The 11,680-nt window shown below is 38.1% G+C and overlaps 1 protein-coding gene across 2 annotated transcripts in view; it reads right to left on the bottom strand.

The window, feature by feature from the left end:
• Nucleotides 1-2,167: 2,167 nt before the first annotated feature.
• Nucleotides 2,168-11,680, bottom strand: part of MINPP1 (multiple inositol-polyphosphate phosphatase 1) — a 35,280-nt gene continuing 25,767 nt past the window's right edge. Inside the window, exon 5 of one of the 2 annotated variants that reach the window (XM_004020010.6) lies at nt 2,168-6,171. In XM_004020010.6, the coding sequence (XP_004020059.3) occupies nt 5,778-6,171 (394 nt within the window). In that variant the 3' untranslated portion in view covers nt 2,168-5,777. The remainder of the gene's footprint in view (nt 6,172-11,680) is intronic. The other variant, XM_012102486.5, reaches the window with a different exon arrangement.

The following is an 11,680-nucleotide window of genomic DNA, read 5'->3' as shown; positions in this document are numbered from 1 at the left end:
CTGTGGTGTTGGAGAAGACTCTTGAGAGTCCCTTGGACTGCAAGATCCAACCAATCCATCCTGAAGATCAGCCTTGGGATTTCTTTGGAAGGAATGATGCTGAAGCTGAAACTCCAGTAGTTTGGCCACCTCATGGGAAGAGTTGGACTCACTGGAAAAGACTCTGATGCTGGGCGGGATTGGGGGCAGGAGCAGAAGGGGTTGACAGAGGATGAGATGGCTGGATGGCATCAAGGACTCGATGGACGTGAGTCTGAGTGAACTCCGGGAGCTGGTGATGGACAGGGAGACCTAGCTTGCTGCGATTCATGGGGTCGCAAAGAGTCAGACACGACTGAGCGACTGAACTGAACTGAACCAAAGAGCTTTTAGACTTGTCTTAAAAAAAAAAAGTCTTTGAAGCTCATGCAGGCCCACTGGGTAGAGAACTGTCTTCTAGTCATAATTTTTTTTTTTTTTTAAGAGTTAGGCTGATAGCAGCTAGACTTGAAAAGGAAGTTCTATTTAACTGCCTACGTCCAGCAGTGACTGAGGCAAAAACTAGTAACATGGTCTGAAAAAGTCCCATAATGCTCTACTCCATTTCCCTTCCTAGAAAGACCTGAAGCATTGCAACCAGAGTCAATTGGATTTAGAATCCCAGCTGCTTCTTATTTCCTATCTCCATCTGGGAGCTTCACGCATTGTTTTTCTCGGCAAGGAAAAGGCAGATCGTTTCTCATTTCTTCAGACTTCTGCCCAAGGATTTCAGTATTTCTCCTCAGACTCTTCTCAGTCATCTAGTACTGAAGTAGCAAACAAAGTTATGAAACGCAATTGTAACTTCCCACCATGGATAGAACTTAGGAGGCTACGCAGCTCTACCTAAAATAGTCAAATTAGGAAACCAGGCCCTCACCAAGTCTCCATGATGCAAAGAGTGACAGATAATTTCAAGGAGTAATGCTGCAAACAGAAGGAAAAAAAGCACTTTTTTTGTCTTCCAAAGAATAGTCTTAGCTTCTCAGGAAAGCAAGGCAAAGAAAAAAACTTGTAAGAAAAAGAAACTAAGGGCTGCTCAAACGAAGAGAAACTATAGCTAGAGCACGATTGATGTTCTTCCTATCTCCAATTAGGCATGTTTTATCAACAGAACGCTCTCATCTGTGTGTATCCAAAGATATGGTTCACAAGTATACATTTTTATAATTTACATCAAAGGTGGAGTTTTTTTTTCCAGGATAAGATTGTTCACTGAAAAAGTTTCTAAAAGCACCCAAATTATCAACGTTCAGAACCAAAATTGGTAGAATGAACTCTAATGAAAAACACAATCAATAAATCCCAGCTTAATTCTCCATATTGTTTGTTGTTGTTTAGTTGCTAAGTCATGTTCGACTCTTTTGCAGCCCCACAGACCAGCCCGCCAGGCTCACAGGATTTCCCAGGGAAGAACGCTAGAGTGGGTTGTCACTTCCTTCTCCAGGGGATCTTCCCGAACCAGGGACTGAACCCATGTCTCCTGCATTGGCAGGCAGATTCTTTACCACTGGGAACCCCAATTTTCACATTAGCTACTTCATAAATAATGTAAAATATGTTGGCAAAATGTTCTCATTATATGCTAGGAGTCCTATTAAACTTTGAAGGCTATCATTCTAATGAATAATTATTTGTTCTGCCAGTGCAACAAACAGAAGTGTGAATATAAACTGTTTGGCTCTAAAGAATGGTTTAGCATCTGGGAACAGTACATGGATGATGTTAAACTGAGACCAGTTTTAGACATAATATATTTAAGAATCCTTCTATCTTAAAATGTATTACTCCAGTAATGATAAAATGAAGTTTGAAAGTTAAGTGCCTCCTAATCTGCCAGGTATGAAGCCCAAACTACAATTCTTTTAATTAGAATAATATGACATCTTTCTTCCTGCTGTGGAATTTTCTCAAAAAAACTCACTCCTTCTTTTTCTTCTCTTTCTCCTCACACACATACACATACACCAATTAAAAAATAGCTTAATAGACTGATGTGAAGGTGCTTAAGGGTAGGTCAAGCTGATAGGTGAGTGGAAGGAAATGCTTAAGTAAGTGAGAGAAAAAGAATAGAGAACTCAGTGATCTGTTATTCTATGAGAGTTAAGTGACTGGGTAAGTTCAGGAGAAGAGCTAGATAAAAGGCAAATTACATTGTAATGCAAATATTTATTTTCAGTTTATATTTGGCAGAATAGTCCAAATTCCAAGGATCATTAATGAACTGTATGAAATACCACCTTAAAGAAACACATTCCAAAAACTTATATTTACAAATTCTTGTTTGGTTGTATGTAACTCTCAGATATTTAAGGTCATGCATCAATTCTGCAGTTTACAAAAGGAAAGCACTCAAAGATATAAAATTCGACTTTTGCCTGAAAAAAACGAAGCTCCTTTTCCTTTACAAGTTGAACTCTGCTTTCAGTGTTAAAACTAAGATCAAGATTATATACAAAGACAGTTTCAAGTGCAGGATTATGTGCTGCAGAGCAGAAACTTCAAAATGATAAAATGACTATAAAAAAAGAATAAAGACAAACGCACTGCACACATCAAGTTGTAGACTATAGACAGAAAGATGACTAATGTTCACAGGCTATTTATTAATTGACCAAAATCTCAGAACCGATAGTGATTACATTTTGGCTTAACTGACTAAAGTGGTCACCTATCATGAATGAATTCTTGTTGGCCAAAGGTTATTTCTCAACATTCAACTTTTTATATATCCTATCCTAGATAAGACCTTTTGCTTTTATAAGATTCTTCAGTTTCAGGTATTTCCTAAGTGAGAATAATAGCACCAGAATAATGTCACAGCCTCTGTAACATTAACGAAAATGGACCATACTTACCCTCTATCCTGAAATAGTTTACATACCAAAGACTACAATGATAACTATGTGGTTCTACTTAACAATAAATAAATTACACAATTTCTATAAAACTTCAATAGTCTATGAAAACTTCATGAATCAAATTATGTAATGTTCCAGATATCAAGTAAATTTGTTGTAAGGTCTTTTAAGATAACCCCCTTGAAAGAAAAACTAGGCTTATTCAACTTTAACACACTCACAGTCTAAGTCTAGTCTTTGTGCATAAAAAGTACATGACTCATGAAATGATAGTTGATTTGTGATAAATGATCAAAACGTCTTGAAAAACAAATACAGCAATTAAATCAATTATTCAAGAATGATACACACAGTGAAGTCCTTTTTATAGAAAAGTTAAAATTCCCAAAATACCATGAAATTTCAGAGTCAAGCATGCAGTAGAATGGTGAATACTGAACTTCATGTTGATGGTTACCTACAGGCAGGCAGTGAGGGAAAAGCATCAGGTAGACATATAAAAGTCTTCAATTCTTCTTATTTGATCTAAACCAAATGATATAATGTTAATTTTAATAAACAGTATGATGGGTTTGAATGCTCATTATACTGTTATCTTCTTGTCTGCCTTAGATGAATTCTTAAAAAAGAAAATGATTAACAGCAGACCTTTGTAGGAATAATCAGCAGTGTATTGATGCATCAGTAGTATTTATCAGCTAAGCATCTATTCTGTGAACATCACTCAGTTGAAGATCAATGATCGACAGATCAATGATCTATGCATCTTCTTTTATAATTTCAATATACAGTTGTAACATTTTATTTAGATTTTGAACAAAACAGATTTCCATTCTTAATAAGTGAAAACCTAAGAAATTTTTTATTCTTTAATTGGAGGAAAACTGCTTTACAATGTTGTGTTGGTTTCTGCCATACAACAATGCAATTCAGCCATAATTTCATATATATATATATGTATGTATATATATATATTTACTTTCGTCTTGAGCCTTCCTCCCCAGAAATTTTTATTGGAAGAAAATGTCCTTATATTGCCAGATTAGTCAAAGCTGTCTAAAATGCTATCCTTTTACCATCAATTACTGATTGTGTAATTAAAAGACGCTTACTCCTTGGAAGGAAAGTTATGACCAACCTAGACAGCGTATTAAAAAGCAGAGACATTACTTTGCCAACAAAGGTCTGTCTAGTCAAGACTATGGTTTTTCCAGTGGTGATGTATGGATGTGAGAGTTGGACTATAAAGAAAGCTGAGCGCAGAAGAATTGATGCTTTTGAACTGTGGTGTTGGAGAAGACTCTTGAGAATCCCTTGGACTGCAAGGAGATCCAACCAGTCTATCCCAAAGGAGATCAGTCCTGGGTGTTCATGGGAAGGACTGATGTTGAAGCTGAAACTCCAATATTTTGGCCACCTGATGCGAAGAGCTGACTCATTGGAAGAGACCCTGATGCTGGGAAAGACTGAGAGCAGGAGGAGAAGGGACAACAGAGAATGAGATGGTTGGATGGCATCACCGACTCAATGGACATGGGTTTGGGTGGGCTCCAGGAGTTGGTGATGGACAGGGAGGCCTGGTGTGCTGCAGTTCATGGGGTTGCAAAGAGTTGGACACAACTGAGCAAATGAACTGAAATGAACTGACTGTGTATCAATATGGAAAGCAGAAAAAAAAAAAACTGGTAGAAAAGTTATAAGAATTATGTTTATTATTATAGAAACTACTTTTATGACATTTGATAGAACTCAGAAATATTGCTTTGAAATGGGTTCATATCTGTGAAAGGTCTTCCCTTGTGGCTCAGATGGTAAAGAATCTGCCTGTAATGTGGAGGACCCGGATTCAATCCCTGGGTCGGGAAGATCCCCTGGAGGAGGGAATGGCAACCCACTCCAGCATTCTTGCCTGGAGAATCCCATGGACAGAGCAGCCTGGTGGGCTACAGTCCATGAGGTCACGAAGAGTCAGACATGACTGACTAAGCAGCAGCATATGTGAAACTGAAAGCCCACCAGTATGAAGTCAGTCTTTACAAAGATAAAGAACAAAAAAGAAATTAAATCCTCAAAAGCTGTATCTCACATAACAGTAAAATATACAAACACAAGCAAAGTGACAACTTTTTAAAACACATAAAGCAATGGGTTTAAGTTTGATTCTATTCTTCTGCCTTGTTGCTAATGGTCCTCTTTGTTCTTCCAGTTATATATGTGAAACAGGTATGATAATAATTAAATAACGCCCTTTCAAGACTAAGAGGTTAAAAGGAATTATTGAAATCGTGTTCAAATACTTTATAAATACTCTTAACAAAGATATTTTAATTACACTTTTGTCCTCCTTCAGTGAAGGTGTTCTTTTAAATCATACTGTTTCTTAATATTGTTTCAAATTCTCAACTAGAGATGTTAATTTCTTCCAAAGTGATACTCCCAGTGAATCTTGACAGCTCTGATTAAGAAGATAATACTAGAACTGTGCTACCTGAGGAAAAAAGAAAGAGTGGCAGCACAACTGGTAAGGTTCCTAGACTTAGTCCAGTCACGTTATGGATTGTCCAACTGACAAAATATTTTGTTACTCCAAAACTTCTGCGCATCATTCTGAAATCATGTTCTATCTCAGTGTGGGATCTCTTACATAAAAAGAATTTAATTTCTGTAAATGTATGTAGTACCAGTTATCTCTGAACAGATTTCCCATGAGAGCTGCTTCAGTGAAAAATCATTTCTTACATATCCATGTCCAGACTCAAAAAGAAACATTTTTCTTTGAAAAAAACAGAAATATCCAAGAAATGCTAAAGCTTTCTGTACTCAGGGACTGCCCACCTAGTCTAAGCATGGAATCACTCCCTGGAGATTGCTGATGAATTAAAAATGTTTGGCAGTCACTCATAGCTCATCAGATGTGTTCACCTTTGGTAGTTCACATTCTTCACTGGTATGACAACTCTGAAGGATGTCCTTATAGTGGTTCTTCAGATCTTCATACAAAGAAACAGTTTCTTGTGAGTGAGCCAATGGTAACACTTTTTCATTCAGTAACAACTGCACTCGGAATTCTTCTTTAGGAGTCTTAGCATTTTTACAATGGTAAAGCACAAATATCAGGTTTGAAGCATAGGGTACAATGTGACCACTTCGGAACTTCCGATGCATTTGCTCCTTGTAATTGTAAGCTGTTAGGGGTTCCTTGTCTTTGAAGTAGCCCATGAGAGAAAGCAGTGGAAGAAGGGTCTCTGCATGGCCAAACTGGAGGATGACTGGAGAGGAAACTGGTTGAGAACTTCAAAAAGAAATAAAGAAAAAGGTACATATAAAACATTTTCTACATATATAGTAATTTAACATAAAAACCACACTTAGAATTAATTAACTTTCTCATCTTTTAAAAATCTTTATATAAACAACAGTATGGCTAAATTCTGTGTGGCAGAGAACTGAACTTAAAGCACTAAAATTACATTTTAAAAATTTGGATCACTGCATATTGTAAATCTATCTAAAACACACACATTATTCTTTAAGCTTAAAGAGAGCTGCTAGATAATGGAACTTCAAGTTGATACGGATTTCAAAACTGTGTTGCCTTTCTGTGAATGAATCTGAGCACCTGGCCTTTAGTGAATATTGATTACTCTCTGGAGCTCGTCTGAATGAATTTCAAATGTTATTTCATCTTTACGGAATTAGGACACTAGTCAGTAAATTTCTTGGTTAAAACCAAGTCTGAACAGTGAATGGTAATGCATATAATTTTTCAATGTTTTATGAGACCTGACTTGGTCACCAAATGTGGGAGAGTCACAAAAAAGGTAATGACACAACCTATTCTAGTTGATAAACTAGGTCTGTGGTTGGGAATGGAGTTTATACACTGCCAGAAACAAGAGCTTTCAACACATGAGCTAGGTCACCTTTTAATTTCCTTTCAAGTTTTCTATGATTTTTCTCTGATAAAGACTTCTCCCAAAAGTAGCAGCAGGGCTTCCCTGGTGGCTCAGTGGTAAAGAATCAACCTGCCAATGCAGGACATGGGTTAGATCCCTGAACTGGGCAAGATTTCACAGGCTGCAGAGCAACAAAGCCAGGGTGCCACTGAGCCTGTGCTCTAGAGCCCAGAAGCCACCACCACTGAGACCACTGGCCACAGCTACTGGAGCCTGTGTGCCCTGGGGCCTGTGCCCTGCAACAAGAGAAGCCTCCACACTGCAACGAAAAAACTGCAGCCACACTGCAACAAAAGAACAGTCCCTACTTGACGCAACCTGAGGAAAGCCTGAGCAGCAAAGAAGACCTAGCTCAGCCAAAAATAAAGAAATAATTTTTCAAAAACAGCAGCAAATGACTATTTCCCCTTTTATCCAACTTCTATCAAAGACTATGGCTTTTGTTCTCAAATATAATTCGTAAGCCTATTCAAACCCAAAATCCAAGGAAGACAGGATATGTGTACACGTGAGGCTGATTCGCTTTGTTGTATAGCAGAGACTAACACAACACTGTAAAACAACTATACTCAATTAAAAAAAAAAAACCTCTATTCAAACACAGTTAACCAAACATTAGGTTACATATTTTCTGGGAGGACAGCAATATTTGCAGCAGTTTCTGAAGCCTCCTGATTCCTCACAAAAAATAGATGGAGCAAATGGATAGCAGATCCAAAACCCAAGGGAAACAGTCACAACTATTTAATTTTTTTCTACCAAATCTTTGAAACGCCACGCGCACTTTACATTTACAGCAATCTCAATTCAGACCAGCCCTGTTTTCAGGTGCTGAATAACCACATGTGGCTGGTGGGCTACTGTGTGGAAAAGCGTTCAATAGGCAGTGGAGTAAACAGACTTACCTACATACTTGGGTTCAAAAGTCAATCAAAGGGAAAATAGAAAACAAAAAGATAAAAGACAAACAACAAAAACACATATGAAACCAACAAAAAAAAAACATGTGCTGGGGGAAGGCGACGGACCAACAGGGTACAAATGATGAGTTCAAAGTTCTATTAACTTCATACATACAAGCTACAGAAGAAATTAAATCTAGACTGTTACCCATATTTAAGTTTCAAACCAAGATTCCTTAGATTTATATAAAGTGCAATAAATTCCATTTTCTCTTTTGACTGACTACTTTCAGTCACATATTAAAATCAGCTACTTTTGAGAAGAAAGTTGAGAAAAACTGTGCTTTAAAAATCCTTATTGGGAGTTTTATGGGAAACCAAGCTTATATGTAATCAGATTCACACAGGAAGCCAAATCAACAAAAATAAATGACTGTCTTGTGCCAGATGATGCATCTAAATTAAAGAAAATATTTTAGAATTTCAAGAAATTTTCAACAGAAAGGAAAAACACAATTTAAAAACTAAGTGCCCTAAATATTATCTTATTACAGATCAATCTCCATTACAAAAGGATGAAATATATAAAAAACAGTATTTTTAAAGGTCTGGTTAAATCCATAAATACAACAGTGATAACGAAAGATAAGGGAAACTACATATTAGAGGGTCAAAACTAACGTAGCCTTCCTCAAAACAACGTAAAAACTAAAATCATCAGTTTACTTAGAGACTAAATGTGCTTGCAGAAAATAGTGAGCAACTTAGAATTCTTTGTAGGTTACATGTTTTTATAATAATGCCAAATATGAAGGAGAAATGAGCACCATTTCACTCATAATTATTTTTTGCCTACCTTTACCCTTTGTGCCTTAGGGTCATGCACACAGAGCAGATGCTGTTGCTACTTCAGAAAAAGAAGTTGGCTGATGTCCCTTGTATTTACACACAAAAAGCACTGGACAAAAATGGATGTGCCTAATTTTCTGCAACATAGCAATTATACTTTATGCCTTGAATTCAGTTTGCTGAGTAATAAAGAGTGTATGGAACTACGTTTTTATTATAGCACAAAGAGAATATGTCAAAAAATGACAATTTTTAACTTCAGAGAAGCTGTATCTAGGTCAAATGTTTCAACTCCAATGAATAAGTAATAGCTATCTGGAACACTGTACTGAAGTTGTATCCAGATCCAATGGATACAATTTCCTAAACACTTTTTTCTTTATAGATGAACATCTTTGCCTTGCCAACCAATCTCCTCCTCTTTATCTCTCATTTCCCAGACATAATTAAAATCACTTTGCCCATTTCTAAGATACCTAATTACAAAATACAGCACTAGCTTGTTTCAGGATGGTACCTGACTTGTTTTTTTGACCGCAATATCACCCCTTGTTGGATGTGTAACAAACACCACAAACATATGTACGTATGTATGTGTATGTATGTATCACATAATCACTCAAAACAAATTACCACTTCAAGAATTATGTGTAAATCATGCCTAAATGTATGTACACAAATCTTTATTGAACACAGAATAAGAAGGTACTTCACTGGTTTAGTTTGTGTGTTCTGTGTGCTAAGTTGTGTCTGACTCTCTGCAACCCCACTGACCATAGCCTGCCAGGCTCCTCTGTCCATAGAATTCTCCAGGCAAGAATAATGGAGTTGCCACGCTCTCCTTCAAGGGGATCTTCCCAACCCAGGGATTGAACCCAGGTCTCCTGGATTGCAGGTAGATTCTCCACCATCTGAGGTACCAGGGAAGCCTTGGTTTGGTTTATATCTTTTTTAAAAGTGCCAAGGAACAGTATTAAAAATCTGGCTTAGAGAAATTTTATCTCATAAAGAGCTTTTTTATTTGATAAAAAATAGAAAAGAATGCCTTATGAAACTTTGTAAAATATGCTACTATCAACATGAACATAAACAAAAACTCTAAAGTGTCTAAAATTATCTTTAACCACCTCCATATTTTCATACTGTTCATGGGGTTCTCAAGGCACAAATACTGAAGTGGTTTGTCATTCCCTTCTCCAGGGAACCACAATTTGTCAGAACTCTCCACCATGACCCGTCCATCTTGGGTGGCCCTACATAGTTTCACTGAATTAGACAAGGCTGTGGTCCATGTGATCAGATAGGTTAGTTTTCTGTGATTGTGGTTTTCATTCTATCTGCCCTCTGATGGAGAAGGATAAGAGGCTTATGGAAGCTTCCTGATGGGAGAGACTGACTGAGGGGGAAACTGGGTCTTGTTCTGATAGGTGGGGCCATACTCAGTAAATCTTTAATCCAATTTTCTGTTGATGGGCGGGCCTGTGTTCCCCTCCTGTGGTTTGACCTGAGGCCAAACTATGGTGGAGGTAATGAAGATAATGGCGACCTCCTTCAAAAGGTCCCATGCATACACAGCTGCACTCACTGCCCCCAGAATGCAGCAGGCCACATCCGACCCATGCCTCTGCCAGAGACTCCTGGACACTCATGGGCAAGTCTGGGTCAGCCTCTTGTGGAGTCACTGCTCCTTTCTCTTGGGTCTTGGTGCACACAAGCTTTTGTTTGTGCCCTCCAAGAGTGTGTTTCCCCAGTCCTGTGTAAGTCCTGGCGCCTCCTTGGTGGGGTTAATGGCAACCTTCTTCAAGAGGGCTTATGCCATATCCAGGTCTATTGCATCCAGAGCCTGTGCCCCTGTGGCAGTCCACTGCTGACCCATGACTCCATAGGAGGTATGAGCTCAAACACACTTCTGGCTCAGGCTCTGGGGGTCTCTGAGTCCTGGCGCACACGTTTGTTTGAGCCCTCCAAGCATCTCTGGCAGGTATGGGGTTTGATCCTAGACACGATTTCGCCCCTTCTATGATCTTGCTGGGGCTTCTCCTTTGCTCTGGGACATGGGGTATCTTTCCTTGGAGGGATCCAACATTTGATGCTTTGAATTGATGCTTTTGAATTGAGGTGTTGGAAAAGACTCTTGAGAGTCCCTTGGACTGCAACGAGATCCAACCAGTCCATCCTAAAGGAAATCAGTCCTGAATATTCATTGGAAGGACTGATGCTGAAGCTGAAACTCCAATACTATGGCCACCTGATGCAAAGAACTGACTCACTGGAAAAGACCCTGATGCTGGGAAAGATTGAAGGCAGGAGGAGAAGGGGATGACAGAGGATGAGATGGTTGAATGGCATCACCGACTCAATGGACATGAGTATGAATAAACTCTGGGAGTTGGTAATGGACAGGGAAGCCTGGCGTGCTGCAGTCCATGGGGTCACAAATAGTCGGACATGACTGAGTGACTGAACTGAACTGAACCTCCATATTTTAAACAATTCTAAAACTCTTTCTTCTTGATTTTATTTCAAAATAAATTCAGAGCTCACAAAATTTATAGGTTGGATTTTAAGGGTAAGAAGCAAAATTTAACACATTCCTAAGTAAGTTACAAGATTAAAAAAAAAAAGTTAAGTAATTTTTGCATTAACTCAAAAAGTATTCCCAACAGATAAAAGCTCAGCATATAAATCACGAGACTCAAACAAAACTTTTTCTTCACTATTTGTTTTTCTTAGCTGGAATTCAACTTGGTAATCTTTAATGGTTCAAGTGCTAAAACTAGAATAAATATAATTCTTCATGTAATCTTCAAGGCTCCCTAAAATAGCAGAAGTAAAACATCTGACTCATGAGGTACATAATTCAAAAGAACTTACCTAATAATTTTTCAGTCCTCTTAGACTACATACTTCAAATCAAGGGCCTATTTACAGCTAAGAATGTGAGAACGCTTTTCTTCACTTATAAACAATGACTAAACAATATGTGGATCTCATATTTTGGCCTTCCCAGCGTCTCTGTGGTAAAGAATCCGCCTGACAATGCAGGAGCCAGAGACGTGAATTTGATCCCTGGGTTGGAAAGATCCCCTTGTGG

This window comes from Ovis aries, chromosome 22 (genome assembly GCF_016772045.2).
Source record: "Ovis aries strain OAR_USU_Benz2616 breed Rambouillet chromosome 22, ARS-UI_Ramb_v3.0, whole genome shotgun sequence".
Lineage (NCBI taxonomy): Eukaryota > Metazoa > Chordata > Mammalia > Artiodactyla > Bovidae > Ovis > Ovis aries.
The sequence above is the reverse complement of the archived record's forward strand: the minus strand, read 5'-3'. Positions and strand labels throughout refer to the sequence as shown.